This window comes from Nomascus leucogenys, chromosome 11 (genome assembly GCF_006542625.1).
Source record: "Nomascus leucogenys isolate Asia chromosome 11, Asia_NLE_v1, whole genome shotgun sequence".
NCBI classification, from domain to species: Eukaryota; Metazoa; Chordata; class Mammalia; order Primates; family Hylobatidae; genus Nomascus; species Nomascus leucogenys.
In genome coordinates, this window is record NC_044391.1 from 67,850,433 (window position 1) to 67,868,784 (window position 18,352).

An 18,352-nucleotide genomic window follows, 5' to 3' on the forward strand; every position below is an offset into this window, starting at 1 on the left:
CTCAAAGCAGAGACAGGATAATAAGGAGGTCTCCTGGGCTCTCACTTGTTGCAAAATAAGAGTTAAAGTGTTTTCTGGATCTGGTTAAAGCGTATAATGATATCAGAGTAAAATGTCATACGGAAGGTATAAATTGATCTAGAACACATTAAAGACTTCCCCTCCCCCTTTAAAAAAATCAACTTTAAGAATTTTGGAGAGAGATTTGCTATCGGTGGTACTTTATACAAAATAGCGTAATCTGATAACATAAAACATTTTAGATTTATGTTTTTAAATAGCCAAATAAAACAAAACATCAAGTCACAGATTACATATATTTACATTAATTCAAATGTCCAAAGCAGAGTACAGTAGGGTCTATTTAATAGTTCACATAATTTAAGATTTACATATACACAAGCACATGAACCAATATTAGTTTGCTAGAACAGGGATTTAAGAAGTTACTCAGACATTTTGGTATTGACACTTACATATTTATGGCAACAAATTATGATGACTTTAAATTTTCAATGAGATCTTTTGTACAAGAATACAGAATGGGAAGAATGTACAAAATGAAAAGACAGGGAACAAATGTATTTTCCTTGCACTATTTCTATAACACCATATAGGATGTGGCATTATCCAGTACATTTTATCAGTGTAGTCTATTCATTCTGGTCTGGAATGGTAATTTTGGCTGAATAATCCCCAAATCTAACTTTGCTTTAGGCTTTATAATTAATTGATGTTTGATTCTTCTTTCTACATCTTTTAAAAATGAAATTGGACACTAGTGTTTTTCTTTAAAATAACTAAACTTTGGTATTAGTAAGTTAGCAAAGTCTATTTTTAAAGGACACTAATACATAAAGTTTATTTTTTCTTTCAACATCCTAAATAAAGGGACAATGGGAGTCATATCACCTCTGGGCCTGCTCTGAAATTATCAATAGTGCTAAAAGCTAAGATATTGTTATCTAGCACTTAAACTTTGGAAAACAACCCCATCTTTCTCTGGTACATTCAGGAACTAAAGTGCTTTACCTCATTTCCTACCAATCATTTTAAGAGACCATTTGGTTGTATTTCAAAGAACAAAACAACACAATTTCTGTCCTGCTGTTTATTTTGCAGACCACACACAAAGTTAAATATGAAGAGATTAAATTATGACATCATACGAATATAGCACAAATTAAATGGACGCCACAAAAGGTGTGTCAGAAAACACTGAATTGACTGAATCTGAGTCAGACTTTCCCCCTCGTGGACTTTAGGATGCCCTCAGCTATCACTGCCTCGCTGGGAAAGAGCCTGACTTTCCCGTTCTGCCCTGCTGCAGTATCCTTCAGGGGTTCCAAAAACACCACTCTTTTACCTGCACCTGCCTTCCGTTCATCAGTGGAGGCATCACTAGCGGGGCCAGGACTGAGAATCGATGAATGGGCATTGCTTTGGTGTAGCATATTTTTCTGTCTCTTGGTTTTACACTTGCAGGGACATGGAGTCAGATAGAGGTACAAAAGTACCAAAACGATACTGGCCACGCAAGCAGCAAGAGTGGTAAAAGCTGTGTTAAATGCCTCATGGGCATGGGATCTGCTTACAGTGAAATTGCTCACATTTATTGTGACGTCCACAGTTTCATTTAACAGGCGTTGCTTATTCATTGCGATACAAGAATACACTCCAGCATCCTCAAAACGAGGGCTTTCTATAACCAGACTTCCATTGTGAAACATGTGAAAGTTTTCCATCTCTTTATCCGGCTCTAGCAGTCTGTTATCTGGACCCACCCAGATGAAATCGGTATTTGCATTACCTGTCTTGCTGTCACAATGGACCATCAGTCTTTCCCCGACCTGAGCCTCATGAATAAAGCCAAGCGCACGAAAGGAACCATTGATGATGCTGTCAGAGCAATTCATAAAGCTATCCTGGAGCAGAAGTACCTGACGCGAGTGCCTGGAGTCAGACCATAGGCGACAGGTGTAATCGTTCTTAAAATCCATCACTGAGCTAAAGTGCCTACGATACCAAAAGACCAGCAAGGAATACAGGGAACAGTCACAGACAAATGGGTTTCCATGAAGGTAGATGCCTCTCAGCTGTTTTCCTGGCACTAAATTTATATGGTGCATTGGCATGGAAGGAATTCGGTTATAAGAAACATCTAAAAACATCAGTTCTGCCAGCTTGAACCTTCCAACATACAAATCCATCGGAAACTGTGTGAGAAAATTTCCACTTAAGTAGAGTTTCTGCAACTGGGAGAGCCCTCCAAACGCTGAAGGATCGAGATAGGATATGTGATTGTTGTAAAGCAGAAGCACTTCCAGAACCTTCAACTCTTGGAATACAGCATTTTTCACCGTCTTCAGCTTATTGGATGATAAGTCAAGACACTTCAAATTCGGAGTTGTGGAAAAACTGCCCGTGGAAATGCTGGTGATGTTGTTATGACGAAGAATTAGGGTGTTCAGCTTTGCAAACGATACTGGAATCCACTCACAATCCAGAAGCCCAATTCTGTTATAACTCAGGTCCAGTCTCTTAATCAGTCTGAAAAGGTTCCCAGGCACCTTGGACAGGTTTTTGTTGGTGCAGCTGACGATGTCAGTGGCACAGATGCAAGCGGTGGGGCACACCCCAGAGGCACCAGGGCCCACAGTCACTGTGATCATCAGCAAACACAGCAGCTCCCTGCAGCCCGGTCTGACGACGGCTCCAAGCAGGGTGGGCACAGTGTGTACACGTAACGGCATTATGGTCGCCTCTGAGTCTCTTCCCGGTGTCTTTTCCACAGGCTCAGCCTCCCACCCGTGAACCTGGCAAACAATTAATATTTCAGAGGGAGCAAAAAGCAGAAACTGACTACCACTAGTTAACCCATAAGAGCCATACCTTACTTTCTTTCCAATAACTTTAGAAATGGGTTTTCACAATAGGGAGCTGCCTCTTCACTGTTAAATGTATTTTTTCCTCTTTCCTGGGTTAGTCCTGCTTATGAAAATTTACAGTCACATTCTCTCCATACAACCTGCCGTCTCACCCACCATCAGAAACTCAATTTTTTCCTAAGGTGCATCCTGCGTTGTTGTTGTTGTTGTTTTAAACTCCCCCCAACAGACACAACTATACGCAAACGTAGCCTACAAACAATTAAACGGAAATACTTAGCAACCACTCATCCAGAAAAAAACTCACGGTGCTGGGGAGCCTCGCGGGTTCCGGGGAGGCTGCCTACGCAGTGCCTTCCGAAGGTCTGCGCGTCCGTCTGTCCATGTCTGTCACTCTTGCACCTTCCGACTTCCTTTCCTTCCGGCTCCCGGCGGGCGGCAGCCTCTCGCCGGCTCTCAACTTTGAGGAGTTTCAAGCAGCAGCGGCGGCAGCAGCAGCCCTGGACGCAGCAGCCAAGCTCTTCGCTGGCTCCCGGGGGCTCTCTCGGGCTCCTCTCATTGCAGGCTGAAGGTACCGCCTCGGCGCTCTGGCCGCCGTGTGCCCGCGAGCGGGGCGCCCCGCTCCCGGAGCCGGGGCCGCGGGAGGGGGCGCAGGCAGCCGGGCGGCAGCGGGCGGCCCCGCCTCTCTGCACTCGGGAGGCTGCAGGACCCGGGGTTCCCGCGCGCCCGGGGCCGGGAGAGGGGCTGGGGGGCCGGTCCCACCCCTGCGCGTCCTGCCTCCTGCGGGCAGCAGCTCGGAGCCTGAGGGAGGGAGCAGGCTGGGCGCGTGGTGGGGGGCGCGCGATGCGGAGGGGGCGGCGGCGCAGCCAATCCGAGAGGCGGCCGGCGCCCCCTCATACCGCCCCGCGGCCTCGCCACTTCCTCCCGCTTTCCTCCTCCAGCTCCCACGCGGACCTCTAGAACGGCCGCGCAGAGCGGGGAGGGGGCAAGGGTCCACACCACAGGCCCAGACTCTCGTCGTAGGGTCAAGATGCCCAACCCACTCGCCTACCAATTTACGTCCCTTCGTCCAGCTCCAAGCTGGGCGGTAATGGGGTCCAGGAAGGCTAAAGGGGACACGCCCAGCCACCGAGGGAGGGGTCTCACCCTTGGAGACCCACTTCGCGGCGGCCGCACAGGTCACGTCTCTCTTCCCACCCAGGCCAAGGAGTCCCCGGACCTCTTAGAGTTTTGCTTTGGGGCGAGGGCCAAGGAGGCTTTGCCTGCGCCAAGTGCAGTTGACTGTCTGGGTTTACAAAATAAACCCAGAAGCAGCCTGACGTTTCCGCTCGCTTCTGGGGAGCAGGTCGCGGGGGAGGGAAGTCGGGAACGTTTCCTCGCCGCAGGGCTCTCTGCTGGAAGGAAGTAATCGGGAAATCGCCGCGGGGACACCCCTCACCTCCCTGGGAAAGTTCTGTCCCTTTCCTAACTCCGGAGGCGGCAGCAGGGATGGTGTCCAATTCGAGAAGGAGAAGGGCAGGAAAGAAGCCTTGGAGCCGACCTTCCGGCTGGAATGCAAAGATAAGAGTATTAACCCAAGTAATAATAATAATCCCAGAGCAGACCTTTTTTTCTTTTTCTTTTTTCTCTCTTCGCCTTCCCCTCTTCTCTCTCCCTCTCTCTCCTTTCTCTTTCGTTCTCTGTCTCTCTTTTCCTCTGTATCTGTCCCCGCCACCTCCCGGTCTTTTGCAAGCGTGCTCGTGGCGCGTGCGGGACAGGGACGTAAGGGGCGTGTGCGCGGAGGCTCTGCATCCCTTCCAGAGATGCCGCCGCCGCCCAGCGCGCTTTGGTTCAGCAAGCACAGAAGGTGCAAGCCGAACAAGGCCATTCCGAAATGTGGTGGAGGCTATGAGGCTGATGAGCTCCACGATTAAAAATCCATTTTTGTTTAATTCCAAGATAAGTTTTAACGATGGGATTTGAGTGAGTCAGATCGCCCATTTGGCCATTATATCCGGATTAAAAGAAATAAATTACTGCCTTGACAAAAGATGCCAACCACAGTGGAATGAAAAGCAACCAAATTGAGGAAACAGTTGGGGCAGGATAGATAACTTGTAATATTACTTAAAAATAAAAATGATGAGGACAACCAACTCTTCCTCCCCTCCCCCACGCACCTTTTCATTTGAGCAGTCTTGAATTTAGTGAAAGTTGTTTCCTACATGGTCCATGAGTCATTGCTATGGTCAGGCAGATTTGTTAGACCAACGCCTAATTTAAATAGAATTGTTTGTGGAATAAAGCCGGGCTAGCACTAATAAATCTAGACATTTTCAGATGAGGACAACTTGATTCAGATTAATTTATTTCATGAAAAGTTGAATTTAATCATAAGAACACAGCCTAAAATGCTTCATGCAAGCATTTCTTACTGTGCACTTCAAGGGGAGAGGCAGAAGTTGAGATTTTCTAGTATTAGGCCACACTTCCTGGGATTCTCAAAAAACTTGGTCTCCAGGCCTTCAATTTTATAGAGTTAGAATAGTTAATACAGAGGAATAGAATTAAAATCGCTCAGAGGAATATTTTTTAAATGACTAATAAATGACCAGGTTTTTGCAGGATTTTACTAATTAACATCGTATTTTAAGGAAACCATGAAGGCAGAAGAAAGACCTGTATTTAATGCAAATATAGTCTAAAAGGAATAAGTGATTCAAAAAAATAGAAACAGGAAGGTTATATTATTATAACTACAGGCATATTGTAGAAACATTATGCAGAGATTACACAGCAAAAGTAAACTAAATGCACTCAAAATCCATAGATAAGGCTATTTATCCATTTGAAGACCTGATTTGGGGGTTTCACATATTTGTGAAAGGGAAGAACGTTGTAAAAGGATTGAGTTTACTAGCTGGGAGGAGAGATAAGAATTGATCTTAAGGTATAAGATGTGACCTTATTTTGTGGAGGATAACATTTTTATCTTTCTAGCATCCCTTCTCCTCCTTCTAACAGATCCCTCTTTCCACTAGAAGGTAAATTCCAAGAGGATAGCAGTTTTATCTGTTTTGGGTATTGCTGTATTCTCAGCTCTTAGAACCCTGCTTAACACATTCAATAAATTTTTGATAAATGAACTGATGAATAGGGAACCTATTCAAAGTGGTTAAGATAACGGTTTACCCCAACTGAATCTGCTGGTTGGTGTCTTGCCTTTTATGCTTTGAAAGCTTGTCTTAAAAACGAAGGAGAAGAAAGAGAAAGAGGAGTCCTGTAAATGTTATTTGAGTCCTGGATCTGGTAGTACCTGAAGGCCACTGCATACTTTTACATCCTTTTTAATTATATTTTCCACCCCACCCCCCTTTTTTAGCTTAAATTATTTTCAGTTGTATGTCACTTGTGACAGACAGAGTACTAACACATGTAATGATGGTGATAATAAATATGTACTGAGCCATTATTATATGCCAGACACTGAGCTATGCGTTTTACATGCATTATTTCATTTATTGCTCACCACAGCCCTGTGACATTATATAATCCTATAACCCAGATGGTAAACAACTGTGTTCCAAATTATTTGAAAATGAAATGGGATGCAATTATCTCAAGGTTCTATTTGAAGGATTTAGATTAAACAGAAGAGAGACGTTTCTGCCAGGGTAGTTCCAACCTGGAATGGGTTGCCAAGACAGATGGTTGAGTTGCCTTCTCAGGAGTTTAAAATAGGATGCGATAGATATTCCTCTGGCCTCTTCCACATGACATAATACATTGGAATTTTTGACCATTCAGTAATGACTCCAAGGGATAGTAGAATGTGACTTGACACTTGACGTAATTCTGAATCTAGTATGCTGAGAAGGGTGTGTGGTCATGTGAGTGTCTAGCTGGGTTTGGAAATACTTTCTGCCTGAGGCAATAATTTGAGGTGATGAAATCACAGGAGTTCTAGCCCCATGATTTCCACAATTTCTTAGGTTGTAATCAAAGATTTAAGGAATTAGAGATATGAGACAAGAAATTAATAGCACATGTTTGATGATTCTAATTTATTTTTACTAATAATTAACACTTCAATTGCACTTTGTGTCCTAAGAAGGGCTTTCACATTCTTTATCTCCTTTGACTCTACCATGCGTCCTGTAGTCAGGTGGAATTTATACACTGGCAGATATCTTGTTGCCTCTTTTTTTGGCGTGAGGCACACTGGGTGTTCTTTGGAGATGGAGCTCACTGGGATCACTGATTGCTGCATGCAGGAGCTTCCTGTGGAGTCTCATCACTCTGGTGGGCAGCACTCTTAATAGAATTTTTACAGTGTGACTTAGCTTGAACCCACAAGAAAAACATACCTTTGCCCAGCAACTATGGAAGTGCACTCAGCTCCTACAGCATCCTGTTCTTCTCTTGGCCTCCTCCAGTTGGTTTTTGTAAATTGCCTAAGATTTTTTATAGAACCAGATCTCTCACCCAATCCTGTGTCTTTCATTATATAGAGATACATTTTCAGGGAAAACTCCAACTCCAGCTCCTGTGCTTTCTGAACTCCAGGAGACATGGGTCAGCTTGTGGCATGTTTCTCTGGACGCTCCCTTTACTTGGCTGAAATGGGGGGATAGAATGGGAGTATTCTGCGGGAGGTACTGCATGTCCTCCCCAGGAAGAGCTCACAAAGGGGCTACTCTTTAAGCAATCTCCACTCACTCATCTGGTTGTTCAGTCTCCTATCTTCGTTGACATAGGCTGGACAGTTTTTTGTTTTTTAATTCACTTGATATAAAATCCACATGACATAAAATTAACCATTTTAACCATTTTAAAGTGCGCAGTTCAGTGATTGTATAATATATTCACAATACTGTGCAACAATCACCACTATCTTAATTATAGAATACAGATGCTCTTCAATTTACAATATTACATTCCAAAAAAAAACTCAATAAATAAGTTAAAAGTGCATTTATTACACCAAATCTACCGAACATCATCGTTTAGCCTAGCCTACCTTAAATGTGTGCAGAACACTTACACTAGCCTACAGTTGAGCAAAATCGTCTAACACAAAGTCTATTTTATATTAAAAAAAGTGTTGAATTGCTGATGGAATTCATTGAATACTATACTGAAAGTGAAAAACAGAATGATTGTATGGGTACTTGAAGTATGGTTTCTACTGAATGTGTATCACTTTTGCACCATTGTAAAGTTGAAACATCCTAAGGCAAACTGAACCATCATAAGTCAGGGACTGTCTGTATTTTCATCACCCCAAAAAGAAGTGCTATGCCCATTAAGCAGTTACTCCTATTTCCCTTTCTCTCAGCCCCTGGCAACCACTAATGTACTTTCTGTTTCTATGGATTTGCCTATTCTGGACATTTTATATAAATGGAATCATTCAATATGTGTTTTTTTTGTGTCTGGCTTCTTTCACTTAGCATGTTTTCTAGGTTTGGACAGGGATTTTTAGCCAACGGTTGCAGAATCTGTTAGGATCACGCTGTTGAAAGACCTGCATAGGTTAGCTGCATTTGAACTTAGAATGTGGTTGTGGGGACCAAAGTTCCATTTACCCAGAGTCTTGGATTATAAAAGTATTAAAACTCTGTGTGATTGCAGAAACCTACCAAAATTACAAGGTGAGGAGATTTAAGAGGTGATCTAAAATTTAGCTTCAGCAGAAAACATTAGGCTGGGCTGGGTGGCTCATGTCTGTAATCCCAGCACTTTGGGAGGCCGAGGCTAGTGAATCACTTGAGGTCAGGAGTTGGAGACTAGCCTGGCCAACATCTCTGCTGGCGAATCCCCATCTCTACTAAAATTACAAAAATTAGCCAGGCATGGCAGCACACGCCTGTAATCCCAGTTACTCAGGAGGCTGAGGCACGAGAATCGCTTGAACCTGGGAGGCAGAGGTTGCAGTGAGCGGAGATCACACCATTGCACTCCAGCCTGGGCGACAGAGCAAGACTCCGTCTCAAAATACAAAACAAAAAACCCATTTAACTCTCCAGGAACCTCAAGAGTTAATTGAGGATGTAAAAATTGACTATTTCTAAAGTTCCTTTCAGCTTCAAAAAATTAACTTGATTTTCTGATAACAATGTGTCCTCTGTTGCCCAGGTCCTGGGAACCCTGAATTTTGTTTCTTCACCCGCCAGTTAGCACTGCCCTGGGCAGACACAGACTCCTCTTCTTTCTCCAGTGAATGACGTCAGTCCCATTGCTACTTCAGGAAAGGTAACTTAAGGCAAGTTCTTTATAGCTGAGAGATCACTTTAATCTATTAAGTATTCTATTGTGATGGGTATCACATGTTCATTGCAGTATTTTCTTAATGTGCAACAGGGATGTGGGTAAATAAATTTGTGTACATCCATCTGGTATAATATACATTCTTACTGAAATAATGTGGCAGGGGACTATCTGGTGACAAAGCAAAAAAATTACAAAATGGTATGGTTCCAGTTTTTGTAAAAGAAAAAAATATATACGTATGTTAATTATATGGTATGCATAGATAATCAAATGAAAAATAACGTACCTGTGCCATAGCAGTGTTTCTTTTAACGTATTTCTTCTCTTTCCTTATCTGTACATTCTATTATTCTAGAGTCCTTTGTGAGAAGAAAAAGTACAATGAAAACAATAGTTTTTAAAGTCATGTTCATCAATGTTTCTGCTTAATTTGGTTCCTACTTCAGAATCAACTACTGTACTTTCAGAGAGAAAAACCCTCTTCTGGCTTCTCAGGCAGGAAGTGACTCAGACCTCCCCTGTTTTGAGGCATGATAATTGCTGTCCTGTTTTAGCTCTGCATTGTTTATTTGGCGGATATTTACTGAGCACCCACTGTGTGCTAGGCGCTATTCTTTAGTCTGAGAATTACAGCCATGCATAAATGCTACAATAGTCATACAAGTCTGACTAAAATTAGGCACATAGTAGACATTTAAATATTTCTTATTGCCCAGTTGTCCACATTCTCACGTTTAGGGTTCAACAACCTTGGGTGTGATCAACTCCCAACAGCTATGAGTCCTCTCCGACGGCACATTCTTAGCCCAGCCTTGGTGAAGGTGGCATGGTTCCCTGCCCGCACTGCTTTTTGTTTTTCAATGAGAAACAAAAATAAAAATCACAACTAAAAAGATTTTTCCTAATTCTTAAAGTACTGTACCATGTGCTTATTGTAAAAAAAAAAAAAAAGTTATAGAAAAAGAATCAAAGAATGCCATTTACAATCTCACTGGTAAGTTACAATTTCTGCTCAAAGAATAAATCCATTGAAGTGAGGAACCTGAGAAGTTTGCAAAAGGATGATCTTTTTTCTTTGTCATAATTATATAATGAGAGAAACAAGCAGACCTCTTTAAATACTTTAACATTCTCAGCTTTAGGAATAAAATAAGCAGATGAAAATTTGCTTTAAAAAACTCAGTGTGTCAAAACTATGCATCTAGCATTATAGTTATCTCTTGAGATTTTGGTCATAAATGGCAGGTGCTCTAGTTTTTATTTTGCTCATTGTTAGCCTGAAGAGATCATCTGATTGAATTCTTAAATGCTATTATATCCCTCAAAACCGGGGTTAATTTTGCCTCTCTGATAAATATGGATAATATTTAACAAACCCAGTTTAGAGAACTATATGAAACATTCAGAGTCCTATTTTATGCCCTTTAAAAAATTTGATTTCCTGTAGCAGTAACTAACTCATCATAGCTTTATAAAGGGAATCTAATTATTCAAAGTAATATCTAATTTGAAGCAGCCATTATTCACCAACCAAGGTTAACACTAAACAAAATAAAACTGAGAGAGAAAAGAATCAACTCTCTCCATTATACAGTCAGCACTATTGCAAATACTTATTCAATTATTTTCAGCAAACACAAGGCCCTCTATGGTGGCTGCTCCATGGGTAATTTGCTCTGGAACTCTGACCTTTCAGTTTGTGACAGTGAAAAGAAACATCACATTAATATAGGAGAAGACAGAAGGACCTCTCGAAAGACCCAGGAAAGTGGTCTTGATAATAAGACCTACCACTTATTATATTCTCACCATATACCAGGCTTCTCATTTAATTCTTATAAAGGGCTTCAGAGATGGGCATTAGCATCCCCATTTTCTAATGAGGGCCATGGCGCTTTGTTGGTTTACATAACCGGCCCAAGATTAGTGGTAGAAGCAGATTTCTCACAGAAGTCTGCCTTGCTCTGGATTGATGCTTAACAATTAGTTCTAATGCTTCCCATTTAGGGAGTAGCAAGGTCAGCCAATAATTTAAATTCCATTCAGCAAATATTGTTAGTCCTGGCCACACTCCCAGATCCATGATATGGTTGCTCTCCTCTAGGAATTTGTAGTGTTATTAGAAATAATTATAGGATATAAGTTGGTATAGAATTCAATTCCAAATTGGATAAAACCATGAGCCAAAGTATTTGTAACAGAAAATATGTACTTTGGGCATTTAAAAATTCCAAATATTCCAATTCAGAATTTTAGATCTTACTCATTTTGTTGGAAAAGTATCTGATTCAACAAAGTAAATTGTATGCAAATAAAAATATAATCTGGGGAAAACCATTAAATGGTCAGAGATGAAAATTCTCTCTTAGAATTAAGCAGTACTAACATGAATCCCTATCGGTCATCTTATCTGTGGCATTCACAATAAAGAATTATAAGCAAGGAAAGTAGTGTCTCTCTCCTGCGCATACCAAGGAAGTGAAACACCTTCTAATTAAATGCAAAATAGAGTATTGAATCAAATCCCTGGATTTTGTTCCAGAACATCCATTTATTAACTGTATAACCCTAGGTAAATGACTCAACCTTTTGGATTGTCAGCTTCCCCATTTGTAAGATGGAAATGCAGTACTAATATGTGCACTGTTTAATTTCACAAAGTTGACTGAGATGAAACATGTAAAAAGTGCTTTGGTGAACTATAAAGCTGTAAAAGAGTACTTGCCTTATTGCCCTTGTGCCTTGGATGTGGTCTGACGCAGCACAGATGTTTAACAAATGTTTGTTGAACCTAATGGCTAGGTTTATGTGCAAAATAAACAGAGCTGGAGAGGTGTCTCAACACAATGATGTTTGTACTAATTATGTGGCTCCCCCGAGCCTGGCTGTACCAGAGTCCAGCAGGTCCTCATTTCGCTCAGCTCTGCCTTACTCTCCATGGTGCTCTCTCTCAGCTGCTGCAGACTGGAATGAGTCCAATGGTCTGCATGCCTAGGCTTCTCAAAACCCCTGGGGACTCGAAGGTGGCATGTTGTGAGGAGCGACCTCAGTGACCTTTAGTAGAGAGTGAGGGTCAGCAATCTCAAAACACACTGGAGAGTACCCAAAGGGGTTCTGAACTACAGGGAAAGCAAAATAAATAAAAAATAATAATAATCACTTTCTCCAGAGAGCAGTTTTGACATGCTGCTACTTGCCTCTTGCATTGTGATAAAAATACATGGTAGGAAATCAATGTAGGTTTCCTTGGCAGCTGTTGTATAGAAGAGGTCAGGTGCAAATCTGAACAAGTTGCTGAAGGATGAGTCTGCTCACGGACGTTTCCTACTTCATGGAAACAGCCAGATGATAGAAAACATGCTTGACATGACGATTGTTCATATTTATCTCAAAGTAAAATTTTCCATTCACTCAATATTTATTAAAACTACTGGATGACTAAATTCCTTTTGTCTCAATTTCCTTTCCTGGGAAGGCTCTGAGAACCTTGGCTCCTTGGCTGTATTTTTAGAAACAGAATATGCATTGCCCCAATGAACATTAATATGTTTGTTTGTAGGGGGTACCTGGGTGAAAGGTAGGCAATAGGGTCTTCAGACAGGGCCATCTTTATAACATTGACTTAGCCCAGCTTGACAGGTCCAGAAACTTGATATTTTTGGTGTCCCAGGGCTAATTTTACACATGGAGAGGGACTTAAAATGTAAACCAAAAGGCCAGGCACAGTGGCTCACGCCTGTAATCCCAGCACTTTGGGAGGCCGAGGCAGGCGGATCATGAGGTCAGGAGATCGAGACCATCCTGGCTAACACGGTGAAACCCATCTCTACTAAAAATACGAAAACAAAAAATTAGCAGGGCATGGTGGCGGGCGCCTGTAGTCCCAGCTACTTGGGAGACTGAGGCAGAAGAATGGCATGAACCCGGGTGGTGGGGCTTGCAGTGAGCTGAGATCACACCACTGAACTCCAGCCTGGGTGACAGAGCAAGACTCCATCTCAAAAAAGAAATATATATATATGTATTTACACAAACATATATATATGTATATACACATATATATATATATATACCAAAAAACATACCTACCTATCTGGCATTTATTCTCTGGCTGCAAGCGAGCTTTGGGAAGCCAAGTTTATAATCATAAATATGTTTGGTGAGTGTGAAATAATAAAGAAGAGTAATTCATTTGAAGACTTGAATGTTTAGTGGTATCAAGCTGTTGTGCATGACAAATCCATTGTCACAAGAGAGATATGTTTGCCAATAAGACCAAATATTTAGATGGGCTGGATAAGACACTGTCATCCCTAGGCAGAAGGCATGAAACAGTTAATCAGTGAAGTCTCTCTCTTTTTTTGAGGCAGAGTCTTGCTCTGTCTCCCAGACTGGGGTACAGTTGCACGATCTTGGCTCACTGCAACCTCTGCCTCCCGGGTTCAAGTGATTCTCCTGCCTCAACCTCCCAAGTAGCTGGGATTACAGGCACACACACCATGCCCAGCTGATTTTTGAATTTTTAGTAGAGACAGGGTTTCACCATGTTGGCCAGGCTGGTCTCAAACCCCTGACCTCAAGTGATCCACCCACCTCGGCTTCCCAAAGTGCTGGGATTACAGGCGTGAGCCACAGCGGTGGGCCTGAAGTCTTAATATACAGGAAATACAATGGCCTCATGATTCTGCTCAAATCAGAAAATTGCCCTTTCTATTAAAGATGATCTCTCCCTATTCCTTTATCAGCCCAGTAACAGAGAATGCAAAGACAATACATCATAAATATGGTAGAGGGGTGATCACACGCAAGAGAGGCAAATGGACAAAGAACAGAGAACTCATATCAGAAAGACATTATCAGACAGCTGAGGAGCCACGTGGAGAAAAAAGCCAGTGCCCAGAGGAATGTCATGAGATGCAGGCATTTTGCAGAGCCTCAATAAAATCAATATAAATATGTATATCGAATGTGAACTAAACAATTACATAAGCAGAAGTTAAGTTCTGTCCAATCCTTCTGATGGAATACAAAATTCCAGCAAAGACAATCATGAAGCAAGAATCATGTACCATGCATAGAACTGGAGTACCAGAGTAAAGGCAACCGCACCCTTGTAACCATCACCCAAATCAAGAAACAGGACATTACCAGCTCTCCAAAAATTCCCTCTGTTCCCTTCTAGTCACTAATTTCCCAATGGTAACCACTTTGCTGACATCTAACAACATAGATTAGCTCATCTGTTTTTATACTTTGTATAAATGGAATGTATACTTTTTTGTGTCTGGTTTCTACTGCTCATCTTTATGTTGGAGAGATTCATCCATACTTTTGTATGTAGTTGTAAATCATTCTCACTGCTACTGATATAGCCCAAATTCTGTGGCTATATCACAATTGGTTTAACCATTTTGTTGTTCATGGGCCATTTTGTTGGAACAAGATTGGAATATTTGGAACATTGTTCCAAAAATTGGAACAACCATTTGCTCCAACCATCCAACAAATGGTTGTTCCAATTTTTGTCTACTAACAAGTACAGTTGCCATAAACATTCTGTTCCCCCAAACTCCCCCCCCATTCTAATTCTTTTGGTGAACATGTGCATACATTTCTAGTGGGTGTATGCCTTGAAATCTGTTTGATGGGTTACAGGTTATGCATATGTTCAACTTTAGTAGTAACTCCCACTTCTCCAAAGTGGTTGTACCAATTTATTATCCCACAAGTGGTACATGATAATTCTTATTCCTTCACGTCCTTGTCAACACTTATTATTTTCCATCTTTTTCATCTTAGCCATCTTCGTAGATAGCAAGTATTATTTTATTATGGTTTTAATTTGCATTTCCCTGAGAATTAATAAACAATTTTCTGTATGTTTATTTACACATCCTCTTTTATGAGACTTTTGCCCATTATGCTGTTGAGTTGTTCAACTTTTTCTTATTGACTTGTAGGTGTTCTTTATACATTCTAGATTTGTGTTTTTTAATCATATATATGTGTGTTTGCATTGGATATAAATTAATATATGTTAATATTTTTCTCTCACCTTGTGGGTTGCCTTTTCACTCAATTTGGGGGAACAGAAGTTTTTAGTTTTAATGTAGCCAAGTTTATCACATTTTTTCCTTTTATGATAATGCTTTTTCGTTTGCTTATTTTCTATTTAACAAAGCATTGCTGACTCCAAGGTCATGAAGATGTTCTACTCTAGAAGTTTTATTGTTTCATCTTTCAATTATTTCTGCAGTCCATCTGGTGTTGACTCTTGTGTGTGATGTGAAATAAACATTAGAATACCTTTTTTTCCACTTGAATGTTGAATTGACACAGCACAATTTATCTAAAAGATTATCCTTTTCCCTACTGCATTGCAGGATCACCTTTATCATAAATCATGCCATCATATATGTGCAGATCTACTTCTGGATTCGCTGTTGTGTTTCATTGGACAGTTATCTGTTCTTGCACCAGTACCACACAGTTTTGATTGTCACAACTTTATAATAATAGTTTCTGATATCTCATAGTGTAAGTCCTCTATATTTATTCTTCAAGAATGCCTTGGTGATTCCCAGCTTTTACATTTTATACGACTTTTAGGAAAACTTGTCAATTTCTGGAAAAAGAAGAACCTGTAGCTTAGATTTTGACCAAAATTGCATGGATGAATGTATTAATTTGGAGAGAACTAACATCTTTACAATATTGAGTCTTCCAATTATAATGATGCATATACTTCCATTTATTTAGCTCTCCTTTAATTTTTCTCAATAATATTTTAGTTTTCAGTTAGAGATCTTGCACATCTTTAATTAGATTTATTTCTAGGTGTTTGAGTTTTTGATGCTATTGTAAATATGTTTTATTTCTATTTGTTTATTGCCAATATATACAAATACAACTAGTTTTATATGTTGACTGTATATCCAGTTCCCTTCTTATATTCTCTTATTAATTCTAAGAATTTCTCTAGAAATTTTGAATGTGCATGATCTTATTGTCTGGAAATGACAGCTTTATTTCTTGCTTTCCAATCTCCATGACATTTATTTCTTTCTCTGGCCTTTTGCATTGGCTAGACCTCCTTCTACAATGTTAGATTGAAATGATGACAGTGGTCATTCTTGACCCAGTTCCAGTCTTAGGGGGTAGTTTGCAATATACTACCATTGAGAATGATGTTTGCTATGGATATTTTGTAGATATTCTTTATGAGATTAAGAAAGTTCTGTTCTTAATTGATTACATGTTTTCATCACAAATGGATGTTGAATTTATCAAATGCTTTTTCTGCATTTGAGATGATCGTATGATTTTACTCCTTTTTCTGTTAATGTGGTGAATTATGTTTATGATTTTTGAATGGTAAGCCACACTTGCACACTTGGACTAAACTTGCACTCCATTTACTGTATCAATGGATTTGGCTTCCTAATATTTTGTTAAGAATTTTTAAGTAATGTTTATGAGAAAGATGGGCTTGCAATTTTCTTTCTCACAATCCTTGTCAGGGTTTAAAAATCAAGTTTACGCTATTATAATTTTTTTTTAAGTCTGGAAAGCTCACCTTCTGTTTCTGTGTTCTGGAAGAATTATACAAGACAGCTGTTAATTTTTCCTTAAGTGTTTGGAAGAATTCACTGACAAACTATCTGAGCCCAGGCTTTTCTTTTTTAAAATAATGGGCTTAATTTAAAAAAAAAATACATCCTAAATTATTGATATTTTCATCTCTTCTCCTGTCAGTCTTGGTAAATTGTATTTTCAAAGAGTTTGTCTATTTCATCCGAATTGTCAAATTTGTCAGCATAAAGTTGTTTTAAGTTTCCTTTTATTATCCTTTTGATGCTTGTATGATCTATAGTGATGTCTCCTTTTTCATTGCTGTTGTTGAAAATTTGTTTTCTCTATTTTTTTTAATCAGTCTTCTTCAAATTTTGATGTTTTTAAACAACTGACTTTGGCTTTATTGTCTTTCTTATATGTTTGATTTTTATTTCCTTGGTTTTTGCTTTTATCTTTATCATTTCTTTTTGTAAGTTTGATTCCTGCTCTTTCTCTACTTTCTTGAAATTAACACTTAAATCATTGATTTTCAGGCTTTTTCCTTTCTAATATGGAATATAAGACTATATATTTCCGTCTAAGCACCATTTTAGTTTTTTCACATGATTTTTCAAATGTAATTTTTATTATTTAAGTTTAAAAACTAATTTCTGTTTTTTTTTCTTTATCCTATGGATTATTTAGAGTATATTGCTTAATTTTGAGCACTTGGGTTTTTCCTATTGCTGTTATTGATCTTTAGCTTAACTTCCATTGTGGTCAGAGAGAAGACATTCTGAAAGATTTCAATATTTTGAAATTGTTGAGGCTTTTTTCTTGTTATGATACATTGATTCTAATAAATGTTCTTATGTTCTTTGCATATTTGAAGTGAATATGAAGTGGTCATTAGGTAAAATTTTGCATACATGACATTAGATTACATATGTTAACTCTGCTGTTTATATCTTCTATATCCTTACTGATTTTTTATTTTTCACTTTTTCTGCTACGTGTTTGAAAGAGATGCACTAATGCCTCCCACTGTGAGTGCTGATTTGTACATTTTTTTCTCATTGCTCTGTCCAGTTTTGTTTAGTTTATTTTGAAGCTATATTATTAGGTGCACAGAGATTTAGGATTGTACTCATTTCCTATTGGACTTATTTATTTATAATTATGAACTGTCTCACTTTATCTCTAATAATGTTTCTTGTCTTAAAGTTCACATTGTCTGATATTAGTATAGCTAGACAGCTTTAGGAGCAGGGGCAGCATGGTATATTTGGCCTTCCTTTCACATTAAACACTTCTTTTTATTAAATTTGAACATTTGGGTTTGTTTTTTATCTAATCTGACAGTATTTTACTTCAAATTTAGCTTATTTACATTCAATGTAATCACTGACATCATTGGGCTTATAGCTACCATCTTATTTTCATTTTCTATTAAGCTCTTTTCTTTTATATTCCTTTTGCTGTCATTTTATGTTCTTTTTTTCACCCTCTCTTTCATCTATTTTTTTAATTATTCAATGATTTCATTCTAAAAACTCGCAAGTTTTACTTCTTTAATTCTAATGGTAACTATCCTAGAGATTGCAGTATATATCCTTGATTTATTACAGAATTATACAAATTATTTTTGCCACTCCTCT

General features: G+C 39.5%; 1 protein-coding gene across 3 annotated transcripts; it reads right to left on the reverse strand.

Annotated features, from left to right (window-relative positions):
• Window positions 1-204: 204 nt before the first annotated feature.
• LOC100593021 (amphoterin-induced protein 2) lies at window positions 205-3,692 on the reverse strand. 3 transcript variants are annotated; one of them, XM_030822684.1, is made up of 3 exons: window positions 3,196-3,692; window positions 2,893-2,988; window positions 210-2,816 (listed from the first exon to the last, which is right to left on the reverse strand). In XM_030822684.1, exon 3 carries the CDS (start codon window positions 2,751-2,753, stop codon window positions 1,239-1,241), a length of 1,515 nt encoding a protein of 504 aa, XP_030678544.1. In that variant the 5' UTR covers window positions 2,754-2,816; window positions 2,893-2,988; window positions 3,196-3,692; the 3' UTR covers window positions 210-1,238. The 3 variants fall into 3 exon arrangements, with proteins under 3 accessions (XP_030678543.1, XP_030678544.1, XP_003252547.2); XM_003252499.2 differs by having other exon boundaries at window positions 345-2,816; window positions 2,898-2,988; window positions 3,196-3,685; XM_030822683.1 differs by lacking the exon at window positions 2,893-2,988 and having other exon boundaries at window positions 205-2,816; window positions 3,196-3,685.
• Between the last annotated feature and the right edge of the window lie 14,660 nt (window positions 3,693-18,352).